At 37.6% G+C, this 22,053-nt stretch overlaps 2 protein-coding genes across 2 annotated transcripts; both read right to left on the bottom strand.

Annotated features, from left to right (window-relative positions):
• Nucleotides 1–1,261: 1,261 nt before the first annotated feature.
• Nucleotides 1,262–9,394, bottom strand: LOC122078576 (actin-interacting protein 1-2-like). Its single transcript, XM_042644611.1, has 6 exons — nucleotides 8,873–9,394; nucleotides 7,666–7,827; nucleotides 5,887–6,073; nucleotides 5,337–5,759; nucleotides 3,614–4,021; nucleotides 1,262–1,880 (listed from the first exon to the last, which is right to left on the bottom strand). The coding sequence occupies exons 1-6, from the start codon at nucleotides 9,262–9,264 to the stop codon at nucleotides 1,623–1,625; spliced, it is 1,830 nt and encodes a 609-aa protein (XP_042500545.1). The 5' UTR covers nucleotides 9,265–9,394; the 3' UTR covers nucleotides 1,262–1,622.
• Nucleotides 9,395–17,782: 8,388 nt separating this feature from the next.
• On the bottom strand, nucleotides 17,783–21,322 carry LOC122080320 (probable disease resistance protein At1g61190). The gene is made up of 2 exons (XM_042647269.1): nucleotides 20,114–21,322; nucleotides 17,783–19,873 (listed from the first exon to the last, which is right to left on the bottom strand). The coding sequence occupies exons 1-2, from the start codon at nucleotides 21,234–21,236 to the stop codon at nucleotides 18,255–18,257; spliced, it is 2,742 nt and encodes a 913-aa protein (XP_042503203.1). The 5' UTR covers nucleotides 21,237–21,322; the 3' UTR covers nucleotides 17,783–18,254.
• Nucleotides 21,323–22,053: the final 731 nt, after the last annotated feature.

Here is a 22,053-nt window from a genome sequence, read left to right as displayed (position 1 = left end):
ATGTGAATTTGCATACACGTTGTTCCTAACTTTGTAACATGCTTTTTGACTGCCCTGTGGTGGTTTTTCAGAAGGCCCAAAACCCAATGGGATTCCAATAGGTTTGAGAAAGGTCCAAAACTCGAAGGCTCTATTTGGTTGCAGACTTACAGGTAAAGGGGTGAAGGAGATTTGAAGAGAAAGAAAAAGAAATATTTGTATTTTCTATAGAGCCCCATTTGTCTAGAGGCGAGCGTGGGTGGGATTAGAGGAGTCAATAGACCAGGCTGGGCCGTGGGTTGCAGTGGGAGAGAGAGATGTTATAACAACTGATGGGTTGAACATCTGAGATGAGAAAGATCCGACGATCAATAAGATGCCAGTGTATGATTCTATTATATACTGCTAGCATGCCAATACCTCCCATTCAGTGAAATATATACTCATTTCTTAAGGAAATATTTTTAAATCCATGAAGTCGCACACACAAAATGACTCTTCATGTAAAACATATTTCATTTCGCAGGAAAATGTTTGCATTTTCTTTGCAAGCAAACAGAGCCTTACGGAATCCAAAAGGTTTGCAGAAAGTCCCTGCTTTTATGAATTTTGAAGGAATTTCTACATCTGTCAAAAATGAATTATTTGCTCTACATCATATCAGCAATCACTCCGCGAATATAGTTCAAATTTGACTTCTGCCTTGACACAATGGGAATGGTTGAACATTGGTGGAAATTGGCTTAGAAAAAACACTAAAACCCTAATTTTCGTGTAGGATCGATCCGATCCAGATTGGTCAGAATGGGGATCTGGCCTTGACAGATTATGATCCAAATCAGCTAAATCAGTATTCGATCTATTTTTAGGATTTAGTTTTTCTTCACCGATAGTGATTTAACATTACGATTAAACTATGGTTCATAACTTCATCATCAAGTACCCGTTACAATTATTGAAGGACTGAAATACCCTCTTCCAGTCCAGTTGTGAGTTGTGGGTTAAGAGAAACTGGGTCCTAAAGTTTGATTCCACCATTCAAATCTCCCGTTAAAGTGAGATGTAGGGAAACCTGCATTTGGCATGACTGATGATCCGAATCCCCATGAGAGACCTGTAGGAATAGAAAGGAAAATAAGTAAAAGGGGGCATGAACTGAAAAAAAATCTAGTTTTGGGACAAAGGAGTTGGGATTCTTCCCTGTTATCTTCAATTAAAATCTGGTTACCCACATAAAATGAATATAAAGTAGAAAAAAAAAAAGAGGAAAGTTCTCAGAATATTCAAGAGGCAATCCCAAAATTGTTGCTTCACTTAATTCATATAAAAAAAAGTTTAATAGAGGACAAATGTGCTCTGGAAAAAATTACTGATTTTCTATTCTATGACATCCATTTCTTCCAAGAAGCAATCCATGAGCGATCTTGAATATTAGACACTGAATGGCTCAAGAAATAAATACATAAACACATTGAAGAGAATACAATTCAATTCCTAATCAACCTATCTTCCCCCCAGACCCCTTCCTCTCATTTCTTTCCCTCCATGCAAAGGACAAACTCTCAACAAGCAAAACCTGCATTAAAATAGCAGTTCACAATCGCCTAACTTCTTTCAGCCTGATCTGTTTGAATTGCCACACTTTACTGCGGTATCAACTTCCACACTCGCACACATGCATCCTCTCCTGAACTCACCAAGCTGGACTCATCCGTGAAAGCAACTCCATATACAGGACCCAAGTGAGCTCCCTTAATGGTTATTCGACTCGAAGCAGGCTTATCAATTTCGTATATGATAACACATGTGTCAAGTGATCCGGTTGCGACTTTAGTGTTATCAGGTGACCAAGCCAGACAATTTATACGGGCAGTATGGAACAACATGTTTTTGAGCTTCACCTGCAAAAGATAATTTGTAAGAAATAAGAATGAAATGTTGGTTTCAAGAAACCAGATAATCCACATATAACAAGGATAAGTATGATCAAGATGTTCTATGCCATTCTTTATTCTTCCCTATTTCTCCTTTGTTAAGATTGCCAATCTTTGTCATTGGCAACAAGAGAGATTAATTAGAGAGTACAAAAGGGAAAGTAGAAAGGACCCTGGTAATCAAGGAGAAAGAGGAACGTAAACAGGGCTAAAACAGATTACCATGCTCCCCAATCCTCACACCCCTCTAAAGAACAACCAGAAAAAAAGTTTGGGAGAATGAAAAAGGATAACACGCATAACAAGGTAATGCAGCAACAAAACCCACAAAACATAGGCTGCCTTTGGTTGCTAGGGAAATGGGAAGGGAAGGGAAGTGAAGCAATTATTTTCCCCCTTTTGAGTCGTTTGGTTGCAACAGAAGTGAAGTGAAATTAATTTACCATAGTTGTTTGGTTGGATGTAGAATTGATGTAAAATTTAAAAAAACAACTAATAATCCAACCAAACTCCTCAAAAGAGATTTTGGGGGGGGGGGGGGGAGTACTTTTCAATCCAGAACCCATCCAGCTCCTCAAAATTTATATTGTTTATGTGAATTTGATCATTCAAGGTCTGTATCAATCAAACCAAATGTCATCAGATACTATGTTCTATCACTAACCAAAATAAATCATTTCATTCTATATATCAAATGAATGCAGCATAAATAAATATTTAAAATAATATAAAAGATGATCACAAAGAAAACAGTAATAGATCACAAGTGATAACGACTGAAAGGCCCATTCCAAAAGTCCTTTGGTCAAAACAAACCAAACATGTTAGTAATGCTCCATCTGGCTCAAACCCAAAGTATTTTGGTCAAAACAAACCCAATTGAGTCGCGTGAGAGAGAGAGAGAGAGAAAGAGAGAGAGAGAGAGAGATCGTTGAGTCATGAGCGGGGTGATTATCGCAAGAGTGGGAGAGAGATCGTGACAGTAGAGTTTTTTTTTTCTTCCTATTTTGGCGGGGAAATAAAAAGGGAAATTTTAATGGTTAAGTGAAATTTTTTTCACATGTAAAATATATTTCCATTACAATCAAACATCTAAATTTATTTTTTTTGGGAAAAAATTTTCGCTTTACATAAAAAATTTGCATTCCCCTTGCAACCAAACAAAGCCATAAGAAAGTGCAGCCAACAAGCTGCAAGATCATATTATCTCCCTCCCCCTTTTTCTCTCCCTAAAAATTTTGCAAGATCATATGCTATTGACCACTCCTCCAAGAACAAACCCTTGGGAAGGGAGAGAGAAAAAACTAGAAAGCAGAAGAAAAAGATCCACTGACACATGATATATGTCAAAGAAACAAAACTAGAAAGCAGCAAGAACCCACACACCATCCCAACAAGATTGAGTCATTGAGGGTGAAAATAAAATAAAAACAGCACCTCTTCCCAGCCCTGATTACCAAATCACTGATGTGGTATACTATAACCAGTCTTGCAAAGCCATAACTACAGCACCATCAAGGCTTTCAGCGAGCTACTAAAGCATTTTTATTTATCTAATTCTAGCCTAGCATCATAATTTCTTCCCTTTGGAAAAAGGTCAAGTAAATAAATCATGATGCTGTGGAAATATCATCCAGTGCTTATTGTTAAAGAACTAGAGCCAACACAAGAAGAGTTTATGTTAGTGTTTTTTTCATTACCTCTCGAGATGCACAATCCCAAACAACAGCTTCTCGATTAAGATCTCCTGAAGCAAACATAGAAGCATCAGGGGAGTAACGTATGACATTTATAGCACCCCGGTGCTTCTCGAGGACTGTTTCTTCAGTAAGCACATCACCTTTGATAGAATATACATGCAATTTACCATCCTGTGCACCCACAATAGCTTCACTTCCATCAGGTGAAATTGCTGCTGCTGTCACGGAAAACCCAAGGTTGACTGTTGAAATTACTTCTGATCCACGAAGTAGAACAACTCCTGAATCAGTTGAAATCAAAGCAAGTTCAGAACAATGAAGCGCAAGGCTCAGGTCCTTGGGCTGACTGCCAACATCAATGGATTCTGCCTCTCCACATTGATCCCCAAGCAAAGGAATTCTAGTTACCTGAGATTTTCAGGAAAAGAAAAAATAAAATTTAAGGAAAAAATGAAGCATTGCCCATAAAATGAGTGGTACAGAAAAAGTTATGATGATGGCTTAAAGGGAAAATTAGAAAAAAAGATGAAATATTACAAATGAAATGCAGAGAAATTGCTCCCAAATAGAAGAAAGTGTTACAATGACACAAATGCTTGCATTCTGTGATGCCATGTTTAATAGAAGGGAAATCCCCATCTATTAAATGCAGATACCACTTATATGGCAGAATAGAACCACCGAATTTTGCATTGGCCAAGGCTTTCCAATCCAAATGATTAAGAGCAGACTAGCTACACTTCCATCATCCAATATGGTTGATAAATTCTATCATAGAGAACCAGTAACACCAATACAATTTCCCTTCTAAAGTCGAAATGCAGTAAGTCAACTCTGTCAGATCAGATAAATTTGAAGCTTCTGGAGGTAATGAATATGTTCTCAAGAGTATAGCAGATATTAAGGTTTGGCGAAGAGTTGTGTGTGGGAAGTTGCATAATGTATGGGACTTGAAGTTGCAAATAGACACTCATATGGGATCCTCATGGTTTGGTATCCATTATTGTTAAAATTCAAACTTCAGCAACATAAGTCACCTCACCATACCATATTGCTTCTGAAAGAATACCCTAGACAGATAACATGATCACATTAAGGACCCATTTACTAAAGTGCATGATTCCTATGATAATCCATAAAGGAAAAGAGTTCCTTATGACAAAGCTTCCCATATATCTCATTCATTCAGAAATGTTCTGAATCTCACTAAAAAAGAAGAGGAACAATATGGCACAAAATTTTAGTTCAAATTTAAACCTTTATGAAGTGATATGCAAATAGCAAGTGTGTACTTACATGCCAAAGCAATGAAGGATCACAAGTTCTTTTTCCCCCCCTTGCAATATTGAGCTTTTTTCTACTGATTCATAGTTAAGCCATATATTTTCAGGAAGTCGAGGCAGTAACACAGCGATCTAGATTCAAGTTTAGTGGTAGAGCACATATACAGTAAAGCTTGTGACTAGCTTTTTGTGTGTGTAGTATGATAAATATTCATGAAGAGAAAAATGCTGGCTAAAATTCAAAATGCATAGATTTTATTATGCAAACTCAGCAATCAATTGCACATGTAACATTGCACAAAGGAAAACCCACAGCTCTAAGACTGTGATTACATATAACAAGTACAATAATCAGGGCAAAAATAAAACTGACAAGGCCTGAAATTGGTAAATCACCATCTACAAACCAAACCAGATGTATATAGATCTGCATTACTTACCTTATTATCAAATCCAGATGAAACAATCTCTTCTTCAACAGCAATAAAACATTTAATTTGAGTACTCTCTTTCCTTTCTAATTTACCACTGTATCCAATGCCTTGAATCCATCTAACAATTACACCATCATAGCTGCTAGACAAGATGACCTTTGGGTTGCTTTGAAGAACAGCTAATGAATTGACACTCTTCAGGTGACCAGATAATGATAGTGGGGTTTTATCTGGATCACTTGCTGAAAATAAATTAATTGTACCACCAAGAGAAACAGTAACAAGATGGTCATTCTGCCAAAGACATCCAACAAGCATATCATCCACTCCTCCTGATCCAGGACATTCCAGTGTCTTCTTCACCTTCCCATTACCATCCTCAGAGATTTCCCATATCTTTGCAGATTTGTCAGCAGAAACTGTCAGCACCTGAAATAATTAACATAACTTTTTTGACTCAATACACAAGTACACAACTAGGCAACAGAAAAGATGCACAAGTATTGGGATGAAAAATGGTATGAATGCATGACGGATATCAATTCTACATGTTTACCTGTTTACCATCAGGACTCCAACTAACAGCATATATGGTACCCTTGTGGTCATCTTCGGACGACAGCTCTCCAATCTTTTCTCCAGTCTTTCCATCATATATTATCCCCTTCTTATCTGAGCTTACACTGATGAACTTGTTTCCATCAGGAGAAAATCTAACACAATTGACAAAATTTGAATGGTCCCTGCAGATCCAGAGATAACTTTTCAGGAATGCAGCATAACATCACCCTCCTATTGTAGCAACACTTTTACTCCTAGTACAACTGTGTGAGTGCAGTAACTCCACTTATCAGTAGACTTCAAGATAAATGATACCAAGAATTCTGGTCAGTCGCAGCCATTTCCATCAGGCATTTCAAGTTCAGTGGAGTTAAGTTGCACAGAAAATATGTCATAAAAGAATCGTATTCTGCGAGATCTATTCACAAATAGACTCATAAGAAAAAAAAACCATAAAAAACTTTCCACCAATACAACTAACAGATATACATTCAGCCCACCGGTACAACTAGTGCACATTATAGTCCTGGAGGAGATTTTCCATTTTTGTGCTCCATGCCATAGATGCAAGTATAATATGGTTAAATTGAAGCTTTCTACTTCATCTAAAATGATTACCTTTTAGTTTCTACTTTTTCTGTTCACATGGGGTATTAAATATCGGCCCTAGGATTTAGGGATTGGAAACAGGGAGGAAATTACCACTACCAATGCCAATATGATCCCGAGTGAGCAAAGTCATAATTTGGCCAGATTGGTCCAAACTCAGCCAAAACAGTGATGGGGTCTGCAAATTAACTTGAGATGGTCCTGGCCCATACGGTGATGCAACCCTGATCCCTACATCTATTGTCAGCCAATAGGGTACCTATTGGTTGTACCCCTAGTGTGTCAGGCTATCAGTAGATCCAGCATATTACAAAAGAAAATATTCAAATCTCAAAATTTGCATCCTGTTCCCAATATATTCATTCAGTGAATAAGAGGCTAATATGGAATGGCATGTTCTCAAACTTGTTCTTATAAACAGACTCATGGTGCAATTTCCTTTATGGTGCACGGTTCAAATCATCTCAATGGACTTCTCTTCATTTAGAATTTATTTTTTATCCTATTGGTCGTAATCTGGCAACTCACCCACAACAATATCCTCATCATAGCCACATGTATTTTATCCATATGTCGATTCTGTACTACCCAAAATTCATTACCATCAAGCACTGCCAGTCTTAGATTCATTTTTTTTTTTTTTTAAATTAAATTTAGCATTTAGTTGTAATGGAATATGTAAATCACAATGCACTCCAAAAGCCCCTCCTCACTTAACATACCCGCACAAATTCTGTGACCGGCATCATCTTCAGTCTCACCCTTCTTTATTTTAAGTTTCAAAGTAATTACAGCTTAATTTATGTGCACTATCATTAAATGTTTGTTGCATTACTGATCATAGGATTGACATTGGCCAAAGTCTAATGCAACTACAAAGAACCGATTCTTAGAAAAATGCTCCAACAAATGCATTCCCCGAGATGTCAAAACATGAAAGGCATATTGGGACCAGGGACTGGATTGGTCCCAGATGACCCCTACATAGATTGTGATTGGATTTCCTAATCCATGACAGGATTGGACGATCCACCGTGAAACAATCCGAACCAGGTAGCTAATTATAATTGGACTGGTCCTGCTCGATCAAAATAATACTGATTCTTGAAACAATGATAATTATCATATTAATCTGGCTATTCTCATAAAGCTCATCATGTCAAACCTGTGAGAGAGATTGAATTTAAATGGTGGACCCTCATAGAAGTTCACCAAAAAATCCTCGCCGCATGTGACAATGCGAAATGGTCTTGTTGGCTTAAATGCACAACTCAAAACCCGTCTTGAATGACCATCAAACTCCCCCACATTAGTGCCTGAATCCCACCTACAAAAGAGCATGTCATTGATATTATTGATCACTAACAAGAATTACACATGAAAAGTGAGATTGAACCATGAAAGAAGAAAACCAATGCATGAGATATTGAAGTGGTTATAGTGATAGATGAAGTTCCTACTTAAAAAAAAAAAAATAGATGAAGTTACAAATTTCATATATTTACATGCAACAAGAATGCAGATTTGCAAAATTGAAAACTAATGAAACGTAAATATGGTACATTCACTATAAATCTCACTTCAAATTAAATGAAGAATGGAGCATGACATTCGACCAGAACCATACGGGATAATCTTATTTCATATGATAGAAGTCACAGTCACCCCAGAAATATTTTAGTACAAAAGATAATGCACTTGAGCACCCTTCAATCTATTATTCTACTAGAAAACTTTTGCAGGAAAGAGTAAATGTCTCTGGCAATGATTTCCATTTATGGGTGATTAATGATTTGCGGGTACTATGAAGAATCAAGATCCCTGCGACCTTTTCCTTTTTTTTTTTTTTTTTTTTTTTTTTTAGGGGGGGGGGGGGGGGTTGTTGTGTGGTGGTGGTTAACTGATGAATCTAAAAAGGAAGGGACTACACAATCAAGGCAAGAAGAAGCACCATGTCTTTTGGTACTGTTATCATTTTTAACTTTATAGACTTAATGCACATGGAAATCTAAGGTTGCGTATTGAATTATGTTTGAAGGTGCAAACATAATTGTCTCAGAATTTCTCCATTTTCCTTTCAGGTTAATCAGTGGTGCAATGGTACTTCTTTTAGCAATGAATTCCTGGTTTTCTAGGAAACTTGATGTCATTGAGATTGGAAAACATAATCACATTTTCTACTTCGCATCCAATGTGGGTGGATATCTAGCTTACTCCTACATTATGATGTGCCAAACCATGTCCAATTTTATAATGGACCTGTAATTGATACTTGATAGGAACCTTTTTGGAAAAAAAGAACAAAAATCATCGTCGTAATCACTACCAATAGGACCAGATAAGATGGAACAGAGAGTGAACAGGAAGCTCACATGAAAGCCCGGACGAATGATTTGCCCTTGCCATCACCTGAAGCTACGATCCTCTGGCAATCAGGAGACCATTGCAAATCGTCGATCCGACCAGAAAGAACCCTAAATTCGTTCTTGAGGACGTGATCATTATGCACTCCCCAGATTTTAACTGTTCCAGAAACATCGGCAGAAGCGATCCACTCGCCATTGGGGGAGAAGCGAGCAACAGTGACCGGGTAAGCATGCTCACCGTAGATAGAAACTTCAAGAGGCCTGTCGAGGTAACGAATAATAACTGATCTCCCATTGCAGTAGAGGATAGAGTTCGACTTGGGATCTCCGGAGATTAAGATCCCTCGCCCTCGCTCCGTCGAAGGAACACAAACGTACGTTTCAGAAAGCTCCGCCATTTCTAATTTTTCTTTGCTTTACGAGATTCGAAGACCTTCTCCTCTGCTTCTTCTTTCTGCTACTGCTCTGGAGGAAACCAAGCCGTGAGAGAAGAGAGAGCCCCAAGTGGAATCCGCGAACCGTGGAGAATAATTTTTTGAACGAGTTTATGAGTGATGACAGTTTGCTACGTCGTTTAGCCAAAATTTGCCACGTGCGTTATGTATGCTACCCTCTCTTTTTCTGCTTGCGTGGCACAACAGATTCGGATCCGGGCCACCGTTAGCAAAAATGTATCTTTAAATGCGTTTTTGTTTTTTACCATTTAAAACACGTTTTCCCATACACTTCTCAAAGATATTGGATAAAACAGCAAATTTCAAGCACTTCCATTCTACAAAACGATAATTATCTACTGCAAGTGAGGCGGTGTGGCGAGCATCGGACAACTGAGATGACATTGGCAGGTGCTTCGATATCGTTTCGGCCATTAGATGCTCACCACACCGCCGCACCTGCAGTAGAGGATGTTTTCACCATTCTAAACACGTTTTAAACATGTTCTCGTTTTTATGGCGTTTTTTAACACTTGATTTTTTTAACATAATGTCTACTTAAATAATCATATATTTCTCTCCCAAACTCCAATCGACCTGATTTTTTCATCAATTTGAAATTAACTCGATGGACTATATTTCTCATTATATCATTTTCAACTCAAATTCAATGCACAAACCCCGAAATTGAGCTATAAACTGATGTATTTGCTGAAAAGTATTTCTAAAGTGATGATTTTCAACTCCAACTGAACATATATCACTTTGAGAGTATATTGACTATGTTGACAACAATGAATAATATCATAGCCGAATCGCATTGCTCAATAAGACTTTGGACATATGGGGTGTATGAATTGAAAATTCGTGTTTGATGATGTTCAATGATATGTCTTAGAACTTATAATGAGATATGTGATATATATGCATTAATGTTGGATATATATTGTAGTTGTTTTGAACATTATATGCAGATATTCATGTAATAATTCCTTAATTTATATGATTATATTACCTTTTTTCAATCCTGTTTGATTGAAATCTACAGGTTTAAAATCTGTACCGTTCGTTTTCCATTTTTTACCATTCTCTATTTTTCTGACCGTTTATTTGACCATATCACTTGAAAATTTTCACTGTTTAAAGCCTGTACCATCCTTTTCCATTCTTTTGCCGTTCTTATTTTTGCTTACTATGATCCGGACTTGGATGGAGCATGATCCGGACTTGGATGGAGCATGGTATAGCCCCAGGTCTCGGGCTATGGGGTTGGGGACTATTATATTTGATGACAGTGGTCTCCTTCTCTATACGGTGACTATCGATCGACCATGTTTACCTCAAATCTTTGCCATTTGCGTTAAATTTTCATTTAAGAAGAAACTTAGAAGTGTGAGCAAGAGAGAACAAATGCAGAGGTTTACTTGTCTATATAATTCCAGTTGCATTGGACTTGCCTCCTGGTAGAAAAAATATATAAATTCTATAAATAAATAAAGCTGAGAAAAAGGGAAGTGGGGGAGGGGGATTTAATTTATTGTTTAAAAACAATGAAGTACAATGAGATATAGTGAGAGTTGAAGAGCGAAATTTGCACAATAATATAAGTAAAGAGAAAAGAAACTGAGCACAAAACAGAGCAAGAAATCAAGAAGATGTGTGAGGCTCCACCCAGAATTAGTTACTCTTCCACAACCTTATCGCCTTTCTTCAACTGTCTCTCCTCGTCGATGACAAGTAGCCCATCCGTGTTTCGTATTTGGATAGGATCCTTCTTTAACCTTGGACAGTTTGACATCCTCACTTCTCTTATAAGAGGGCAATGCAAGATGTAGTTGCTGCACACATCAGCCAGATTTGGTAGGTCATGTAGCACTAAAGTCATCAGTCTTGGTAAGGGTGAGGACTACATTAAAATTACTACTTGTCCCTTCCAATTCCTCCTCAACTTCTTCCTCTTCTGTTTCAATTATTACTTCCATTCTATCACAACCACATAGCATCATGCTCTCCAAGTTGTTGAGGCATAGCATTCCCTTGCTGAACACCATCTTCGATCTATTGCAGTCCTGTAAATGTATCTATGATAGTTGAGCAAAGCAATTTAGTGGTGGGAGACCAACATAAATCCTTTCCAATTTTGGAAATCTTTCCAGGATTAATTCCTTAATAAAGGAACCACCACTTTGTTGGTAGTAGATGTAGTTGGCTCCATCAATTGCAAACACATTCTCCAAGTCCTCACAATCAGTTATAATAACAGTGTCTTCAACATCAATGGGAACACATTTCAGACCCGCACAACCCACAATACTTAGTAACTGTAGATTTTGGGATTCATTGAGAGCTAGCAGAGCTTCTTGTTTCATGACTCTGCAATGCCTCAGCTCCAAGCACTTCATCTTCTTGGCCAAAGGTTTGAACCAATCAGAAATAGTGATATCTTCCAAGGAAATGGAAACAGAGGTTAAATAGGTCAAGCATGACAACTCCCCCACATCAATGATATTGATGGAGCCATAGTCACTACTAGTAGACCCACTTCTTCTCTCCTCCTCCTCCTCATCCTCATCCCATTTTCCATCTTCAGCACTCACCCTCCACTTCATTAAATCTGCTGTACACAATCTCAATTCCTCCAATTTGTGCAAACAAGAAATCAACCCCGCTGGAATAGAAACTTTGGTCCTTTCCACATCCAAGTATCTCAAATTACTTTCACTTCCCACACAGTCAGATCCCATGATTTGCTGGTTTAACTTTCGCATAAATGCAAATCTAAAACTTGGAGCTGCCGGAGCATTCCTAGTTCAGGCAATGTTCTCAAACTTGTACACCCTTTTAGCCTAAGCACTCGAAGATTGGCTAAACATGACAAGGAATTTGGAAGAATTTCCAATATATATGTGTAAGAAAGATCCAAGTACGCTAAGATGATCCATGTATGCAAGAAATTTACTGGGGGAATAGTGAGGCTCAAATTTCTTCTCAATAGCAAAGTAGTTAGTTTTAGGCATGTCTCTCCCAATTAGGCAATGCCTTTATTTGGGTATTTATTAATGAAATCCTTGTTGCATCTACCCACTCATGACCCTGTGGTGCGTCTTTAACTGATTTACCACTCCTTGTCAAGAACTTGGGGCTACTACTATTATTAGAGTACTCTGAAGAAGAAGAAGAAGAAGAAGTAATCCAATGAGCAAGCTCTCGCATCATATCATGCATCCTCACACTACCTTATACAACTCTCCATCTTCCAACATGCAAGTAATTTTCAAGCTCTCAATCAGATCCTCACCTTTATTCCTAGCAGCTTTCAAACTCCCTAATTTATCTACTAATCCCTCTCCGACGCAATAATCTAACATCTTGTATTCCCCAATGTTATTGTCTTTAGGGAAACAAGCACAATAAAGAAATAGACTCCTAAGCATATCATTCTCCAATCTATCAAAACTAAATTTCAGAGGAACAAGTATTTCATCTATCATGCCTCGGAGCTCTGCGGCTGATTGCTCAATTTCCCTTGAGGCATTCTTCCACGCCCCAACTCCATGTTGATTTGCCATTGCATGAGCAACAGTGTCGATTGCGAGAGGAATCAACAATTTTTCCAGCAAGCACTTGATATTATTGGAAGCAACATGTCCACCAACTATTTCAGTGAAGAGCTTCCATGACTCGGCTTCTGATAGTGGCTGCACTTTTATTCTTTTTCTAGACCCATATCGGTGCAAGTATCGATAAGATCTAGGGCCCGTTTGATAACGTTTCTACTGATCTGTTTCAAGAAACGGCAGAAACATAAATTTCTGTTTCTAGAAATAGAAACGGAATTGAAGGTGTTTGATAAGTCATGTTTTTAGAAGTCGATGGTAACTAGTGAAAGAATTGTCACAAGTCGTTTCCAGAAACGGCGAAACAAGTTGAACTTGTTTCGCCTAGGTCGTTTCTTGAACCATAGATAAGTAAAAATTTCTATTTCTATTTCTAAAAATAAGTGAAACAAAACAGTTTTATCAAACGCTTTTTGTGCCGTTTCTGCTGTTTTTGGAAATAGAAACAGCAGAAACGCGTTTCTTGAAACGTTATCAAACATGCCCCTAGTGATCTACCAATGGCACAGAGATATTCATGACCAGATGGTGGAAAAAGAGGATGAAAAGGATAATATAGATCAAATTAATGAGAAAAAAAGATTTGATTGAGATTTATGAAGATATAAATAGGAAGAGATTAAAACTATATATTGGATCAATATAGGAAAGCAAAGACCAATAAATTGTAGAAACGCAGGGACAGAGCTTATGAAAGATGAGAGAATTGGAGCTATATATAGATCAACAGTGAAAGGGAGTCGATGAAAAGCAGAAATGACAATGGAAATAATCGAAGATGAATAAATTAAAGATAGAAACTTGTGCGAAGCACAATGGCTACGACCTGATGAACTAGAAATCTTTATAGAAATGAGCACTTTTTCAATACTTATTTTTTAATTAATCTTCCCTTTTATGACTTTTAAACCAATAATTTTATTACTAAAAAAAAATTTCTTAAGTCGTCTTTCTATTATTTATTAAGAAAAAATAAAATAAAACTTCTATGATTATAATCATGGGATCTAAGATATGACACGATACTTCCACGATTTCATGGCCTTAAAAAAAAAAAATTACAGTATCAGATTAGATATCGATCACTTTCAAAATCAATACAATACTGATATGTATTGACGCATATCATTTCAGTATACCAACTCCATTTAAAAAATTAAATAAACCTATACTACCTCCATTTAAAAAAAATAAATAAATAAAAAATGATTCCACCAAAGAAACGTCATATTTATTTTTTTTTTTATTTATAAAAAATCATATTTAATTGATCCCAGTATGTGATGCGAAGACGAGGCAATATTTTTCATTTATTTACTAAGCAAATTTAGGGGCCAGAAAGTTAAGAGACCTCAAATGGTGCATCGTGCGAGAATGTGGTCATATAATTTCTTCTTATTATTATCATTAAATTTTTTTTAGGTGAAAATATTTTTTATTAGTTTACTAAAAAGTGTGAGACCACAGACAGAAAAAGATCCTATACAACACCAATGATTTTCCAATGATTCATCTAAAGCCTGGGAAAACTTGGATTCACATAATCCATGGGGTGTGGACGTGTAGATGTATTTAGAATGTGTTTGGTTACATAATTTGTTAGAGAGTCTTTCAACAGAAACGCAATTCTATTTTTTTTTATATCGTTTGCTTGTTTTTTGAGTTGGTTCTACCTAGAAATAATAGTTCATTCGAACCACCTTGTAAAACTAAATGTGATTCATTTGAGAAATGGAAAGAAAGGCTAAATTGATAAGTGATGCAACTCCCCAACATCAATATCAATGACGGAAGGTTGATGACCGTCACTAAACCCACTTCTCTCCTCCTCCTCATCCCTTTGTTCTTCACCAGCACTCACCAGCAGCCAAATCAAAAATGAAAAGTTTGATTTGGATTAACTGATTTTGCGTTTGACATGTTGAACCTAGGACAATGTTTCCTATGAATTAAGGTGCTCTAGATACAATGCATTGAGAGCCTGAGACTCATCTCATGTTTGCTTGATTTCTATAGGCATTATGCATTTTTGTTTGATGGGTGTTTGTGAAACTTAGGATGGTGGTGGAGATAAATTTTATGTCAGCACAATGGTGATTTAGAGATATGGTACATTGATGATATATCAATTTGGCTGGGAAGGATATCAACTATTTTGATTTTTTCAGTATGTTAATACGTATCAATATTGATCATAGTACGATTCTGATCTTGAAATTGTCGATATCAATACTTTGATCGATATCAGATTAGATCAGATCAATGTCATATTGAATCAGTATTGATGTTTTATCGGATCAATGTGGGATAAGAGGGAGCGAGCGAGAGAGGGAGAGAGAGGGAGACGCATCAATATTGGATTACTATTGGTACAACAATAGTGGCATGGGCTCGAATCGTTTTGAATCAATATTGTTCGATTCAGTTAATTAAAGTGAAAAATAATAATTTAAGCCTAGGATGGTGATAACAACATTTTAGATAATCTCAATGGTGATTTTTAACGAAAAAGGGCAAAAAAAGAAAACATTGATTAGTTTTTTTTTTTTTGGTGAGGCAAAAACATTGATTAGTCTATTGCTTTAAAGGGTGTAAGCTAGCTAACAGATTTAGTAAGATGCCTTAATTGGATCAAATGATATTAATGTAGATATATCATATTTTTCGTATAATTACATCAAATTCTATTAAGCATTTTTTTAATTTTTTTTTTGGCTAACGACAGGTATCCAGTTCTTTAGCCTGACTAGTCCCGCAGGCTCATATTGACCTAATAATCGCATGGACCAGGTCATATCAAGGTTGAATGAGAACCATTCAACTTTCACTAAAAGCTGTGAAGAGCATTAGGTTGTATTTGGTTGCATATTTCATTGGAGAGTCTTTCTAGTGAAACACGGTTCTCTGTTTTTTAAACCGTTTGATTGCTTTAGAAAGTGTTTCTACTTAAACATACTAATTCTTTTGAAACACCTATTAAAGCTAAATGTTGCTCATATAAGAATTAAGGTAAATAACAAAACTCACTTTTAACATACATATCCTAGCCCTCGTATAAATAGTTGTTGTTAAGTAGTCATTCAGGAGAATTACCTTTATCGGGACAGTTTTTCTTCCTCTCATCGACGTTGAAACCGCCATGGCCAGACCTCAACACCGATCACGACCAGACCTCCTTCCTCTCCCCTTGGCTTCTCTGTTCTCTGGATTTTGGTTTTAAGGGTTTCTGTGTTTTTAGGCTCTTAAAATGCACCGGTGGACACAGGGACAGGGACTTCATTTTGGAAGAGAGAGGAAGCTACGAAGTTAGGTTTTCGCGTTTCTGGATTAGCAAAACACAAGCTTACAGGCACAGTTCAACTCCTCCAATGGGTCTCGTATCTGCCCCATTGTTCTCGTATCTGCCCCATGGGTTTTCTGAATCTTCTTCATTCTTTTGATGGCTCGGCCATGCATGTACAAAATCTGGAGATCTATTGTCTCATTTCTGGAAATCTGGTTCTTATTTGGAGATCTATTGTCTCATTTCTGGAAATCTAGTGATTACCCAAAGTATTAGTCCATCTGGGTTTCATCATTGAGAATGTTTGGAGAAAACTCATCTTTAAAAGCTATGAAGATGCCCAAATCCATGTTCCAGAACCAGCATATTCAGGGCATTTACTGAAGGGTTTACGGGCTAACCAAGTAGGGTTTTGGAGGGAGATGCCACATATATGTAAGCATTGCACAGATCCGTATTGTTCACATATATTGGGTAACATGCCTAGGCTGTTTCTATAAAAATATATACACTGTTTAAAGATTCTCAACCTGTGGTTTTTATTAATTTCTCTTTCTCTAGGGAATGGACCTTCTCAACTTGTGACTATCATATGTCTACTGGCATGTAAAAATGTTAAACAAAATAATAGAGAACTATAATTATATGCTTCTGCACATGCAATATTGGATTCTTTGAGATTGTTTTCCTTCTCTACTAAGATTCGTGCATTTAACAAATCTGAACATGTAAAATAAGAAGTGAATACAAGGGATTACACAGGGTCCTTACTTTTAAGTCTGTTTATGGATTTTGCAAGATTAGTTTGTTCTAATATGATGTCTTGGTTCGAGGCTAAGACTAAATTCAATGTCATATTTGATGATCAGTTCACTGAAGGATTTCTTTCTTGACAGCCAATCTAAGCCCTGAGGTTATGTTTGGTTGTTAAGAAAGGAAAAGAAATGGAAAGAAAAAATTCTTAAAAAAATAAAAAGATAAAATAGAGGAGAGACTTAGACACATAACCTACCTTTCATCATGGTGGGTTTATTCATCTTGCGGCCTTTTCCATTCATGGACTGGATGAGGTCATTGAAGATTATAAGATATAAATTTAAAAATTTAAAACGAATCTCGAAAGTTGGGGACAAGGAAAACCTTGAGGTGGAAAACTCAGGTTTAAACATGGGTTTTCTGGTAACACAGTCCTCCGCAATTCCTGTAAATTAAATGCAGCCTTATCACTGATTTTCAAGAATCTGCACAACATGGACTGACGATCATTGCCCCAACGATGATTGTTATGGGCGAATGTGCCATAGGCTTGGCATGCCTTCAATTACATTGTACCATTCAAGTAGAGTTGTTATTACACCTTGAGATACTTTAACCCAACAACAAAAATGCACCATTTTCTCTATTGAAAACATGGTTTAAAAGCCTAGGTGTATAGGGTAGAAAGAGGAGAGATAAATCTCTAGGTACAAATGTTTTCTTTATTTTTTTAATATCTTATTTTTAAATACTATCAATTGATGGAGTTAGAATAACCAAACAATTTTTTTAGATTGAATCCAAAGAATCAAATTGACAAATTAAGTAACCAAACAGTTTTTAATAACTGATTCTATAGAATCATTCTCACAAATTTAGGTCAACCAAACAGTTTTCAGAAAGAACTACATAACAGAATTATGGGTAACCAAACAGTTTTCCAGAATGACTCAAAAATAAATAACATTCATCAAAACCACTCTCTACTGAATCTATGCCAAATCAGAAAAATAACTCCAACGAATTATACAACCAAACACAACCTTAAACACCCCATTGTGAGTGACCCCAATGAGGTAAGAAAAGTCGAACTCAGAACCACACGCTTCCTAAGGCAAAGGTCTCTTGCCAACCCAGCTACCCCCTTGGGATTGCCAGAGCATGTTCTAAACCACCCCAACACTAACATAACTTTACACTATATAGAGAGGTACATGACAATCACAAAGAACTTAGAAAAAAAAAAAAATTCAGTACATGGGGAAGAGAATGAGAATTGAATTAATTACTCGTCTTCCTCAAGCCACTTGAATTTCCTCTTCCATGACCTTGTAGCCTTTTCGCCACTGTCCTTCTTCATCATCGATGACAAGAAATCCATCGGCGTTTCTTATAGGGAGAGGATCCTTCTTTAACTTTGGACAGTCGGTCACAAACACATTCTCTAGAAGGGGGCAATGCAGGAAGATGCGGTTGCTGCTGCCACTGCTGCTGCACATGTCATGTAGTGCTGGTAGGTCTTGTAGCCATAACCACTTCAGTTTTGGGAAGGGTGAGATGACTACTCCTCCATTAATATTACTTTGGGTTTTCCCTTCCAACTCCTCCCCAACCTCTTCCTCTTCAATTATTGCTTCCATTTCATGGCAATATCTAACCGTTATGTATTTCAAGTTGTTGAGCCGTGGCATTCCCTTGGTGAAGACCATCTTCAACTTATTGCAGTACCTTATTCGTATCACCGATAGTTGAGCAAAGCAATTTGGTGGTGGGAGACCCACATATATCCTTTCCAATTTTGGTAAAGTTACCAAGGTTAATTCCTTAACAAAGGAACCACCACCTTGTTGGTACACATAATAGTCGCGATCGGCTCCATCAAACACATTCTCCAAGTCCTCACAGTCACTTATTTTAACATTGATCCCTCCAACACTACTACCTGCAGTGGCTGGCACACATGTCAGACCCGGGCAATCCTCAATTTGCAGGTCTCGTAGATTTGGAGATTTATTGAGAGCTTGTAGAGCATCTTGTTCTATGACTCTGCAATGTTTCAGCTCCAATTGTGTAAACTTCTTGGCCAGAGGTTCGAACCACCGATCAGAAATAGTGATACCTTCCAAGGAAATGGAAAGAGATGTTAAATTGGTCAACTGGACCAACTCCTCCACATCAATTTTACTGATATTATTGATCACGGAGTGGTCATCCTCCTCCTCAGACCCAGTACTACTCCCTTCCCATTTTTCATCTTCCCTAGCAGCACTCACCCTCCATTTTATATTTTCAGCTCTAAACAATCTCAATTCCTCTAGTTTGTGCAAACGAGAAATTACCCCCACAGGAATTGAAACTTTAGTCATTTCCACATCCAAATACCTTAAATTACCTTCACTTCCCACGCATTCAGATCCCAGGATTTCCTGCTCTAACTCTTCACACTCATGCAACCCTAAAACTTGGAGCTTTTGGAGCATTCCGACTTCAGGCAATGCTCTCAAAACTTTACACCACTGTAGCCTAAGCACCCGAAGATTGACCAAACATGACAAGGAATTTGGAAGAAATTCCAATCCATCTGAGCAAGAAAGATCAAGTACGCTAAGATGATCCATGTGCTGGAAGAAATTTGTGGAGGGAATAACAGTGAAGATATTATTCCCCGTGAATAGAAAAGTGGTTAGTTTTTGGCATGTCTCTCCCAACTCTGGCAACTTCTCTATTTGGGTATTTAATAAAGAAACCCTTGTTGCATCTACCCACTCATGAGCTTTTGGTGCCTCTTTGACCGATTTACCACTCCTTGTCAAGAACTTGGGGCTACTATCAGAGTAGTACTCTGAAGAAGAAGTAATCCAAAGCCCAAGCTCTCGCATCATATCATGCATCCTCAGACTATATTCATAATCTCCATCTTCCAACATGCACGAAATTTTCAAGCTCTCGATTAGATCTTCACATTTATTCCTAGCAGCCTTCAAACCCCCTAATTCATCAGCTAATCCCTCTCCCACACAATAATTTAACATCTCATAGTCGTCTATGTAATAGTTTTCAGGGAAACAGGCATAGTAAAGAAATAGACTCTTGAGCATATCATTTTCCAATCTATCAAAACTGAATTTTAAAGGGGCAAGAACTTCAGCTTTCATACCTCGGAGATCCTTAGCTGATTGCTCCATTGACCTTAATGCATTCTCCCACACCCCAACTCCACGTCGATTAGCCATTGCTCGAGCAACCGTGACAATTGCGAGAGGGAGACCCTTGCACCTTCCAACAAGCTTTTCAGCAAAGCACTTGATATCATTGGCAGCAACATGTCCGCCAGCAACTTCAACAAAGAGTCCCCATGACTCTTCTTTTGATAATGTCTGCACTTTTATTGTTTTTTTTGCACCCATATCTGTGCAAGTATCTTGAATCCGACTCGTCACTAGGATCTTGCTACCGAATTTGCCGTCTCGAGGGTGAGGGATTCCAACATCTCCAAGCTCTAATTTGTGCCACACATCATCCAGAATTAGAAGAAATTTCTTTTTTCTTAAGGCATCAAACAATGCTTCAGCCCCACTACCTTCTGGTAATTGAAGACGCTTACTGATATTGGTTTGGATACTTTGTATCTTGGGAGTTGCAGACACGGTGACCATTATCACAATCTGAAAACAAGAATCAACATCGTTTTCGAAGTGATTGTTAACTTGTTTGGCCAAAGTGGTTTTACCCACTCCCCCCATGCCATATACTCCAATGATATCAAGATGTGGATCAGAATCACCTAAGCAATCAAGCATCTCCTTCAGCGTGAGTTGAGAAAATGACTGGTTCTCAATTGGCTCGGTTGGCATCTTAATCACAGACTTTGCAGAAGAAACTGGCCTTGCCAGAACAAATTCTTCCTTCAGCCTATCATCAGCCATCTGCTTGAGGTCTACAGACCTCTTGCTCAATCTGTAGCATGAACAGTATTTCACCCACCAATCCCCTCCTGGGCATGTCGCTTGATCATACTCCTTTTCTATGGCATTGGCTTCCATTTCGATTTCATGGACAGCCTGAAACCAATTGCTGGCTACGTCAGTCTTCACTTTTCCAGCATTTTCTTCTCCTTTGAGAGTGCTTTGCTCATCTTTCCTCCTTGCCATCAGATTTTGAACTATAGTTTGAAGGCCCTTGACATTTTCATTAGAGCTTGTCAAGTGCTTCATCTCTTGAACAAAAGGGCTAATCAGATATTTGTCAATAAGATCTACAATTGGCTTAACGCAATCCATGAGAGGAAAGTGCTTGGAGGTTCAAAATGCTAAGATGAGAGAATTGATGAAGAAAGCAGAAAAAGAAATAACCAAAGAAGAAGAAAGTAAAGATATGGTTGAATGGCTACGACCTAGTGAATGAGAAGCTTCATATAGAAGTGATTTTCTGAGTAGTTATTTTTTAATCTTTCTTTCGGTGACTTTTAAAGTCAACAATTCTAGTGAAAAAAAAAAAAGGGAAAATTACCAAATTACACATTTTTGGGTTTTCTTTTACCAAATTACTCATTTATTGTTTGATTTAACAAAATTACCCAAAGTTGAGTTTGGCTTTACAAAACTAGTCAATACAGTATTCATCCCTTTTTTTGGACAGTTTTACCCTTGAAGACAATGAAGAGGATCCGTGTCATTTCTTCCCGTCGATCCGCGGTCGTATTCTTCCTCTCGCCCCAAGGACCCTACTCGTCCCATCTTCTTCTTCTGGCAACCCTACCCCTACCCCCTGATTTGGCTGTCCTCGACGACAGAAATAAGATCTGGACGCAAAGCCAAAGAAATCCAAGCTAGAGCATTAGAAACAAGATCATGAAAACTTGTGGTTCAAATGTTCAATGAGTTTATTTTTTTTTATTTTTTTTTGGGGCCAATCGAAAATCAATAGTGATGTTTCAAAACTCGGTGGCGGGCACTGGATTAATCTCCACTGATTCTAATTAGAATCAGTCTGTCTTCGTCAGAATCAGTCGCACCTAAGAAAAGATGGGATCAGACAAAAAAAATGTTTGGGCACTGGGTCAATTGATTTTTTTTTTTTTCTATCATGGGCTTTTTT

This window comes from Macadamia integrifolia, chromosome 5, assembly GCF_013358625.1.
Source record: "Macadamia integrifolia cultivar HAES 741 chromosome 5, SCU_Mint_v3, whole genome shotgun sequence".
NCBI lineage: Eukaryota > Viridiplantae > Streptophyta > Magnoliopsida > Proteales > Proteaceae > Macadamia > Macadamia integrifolia.
This window is presented reverse-complemented; position numbering and strand designations above follow the sequence as displayed.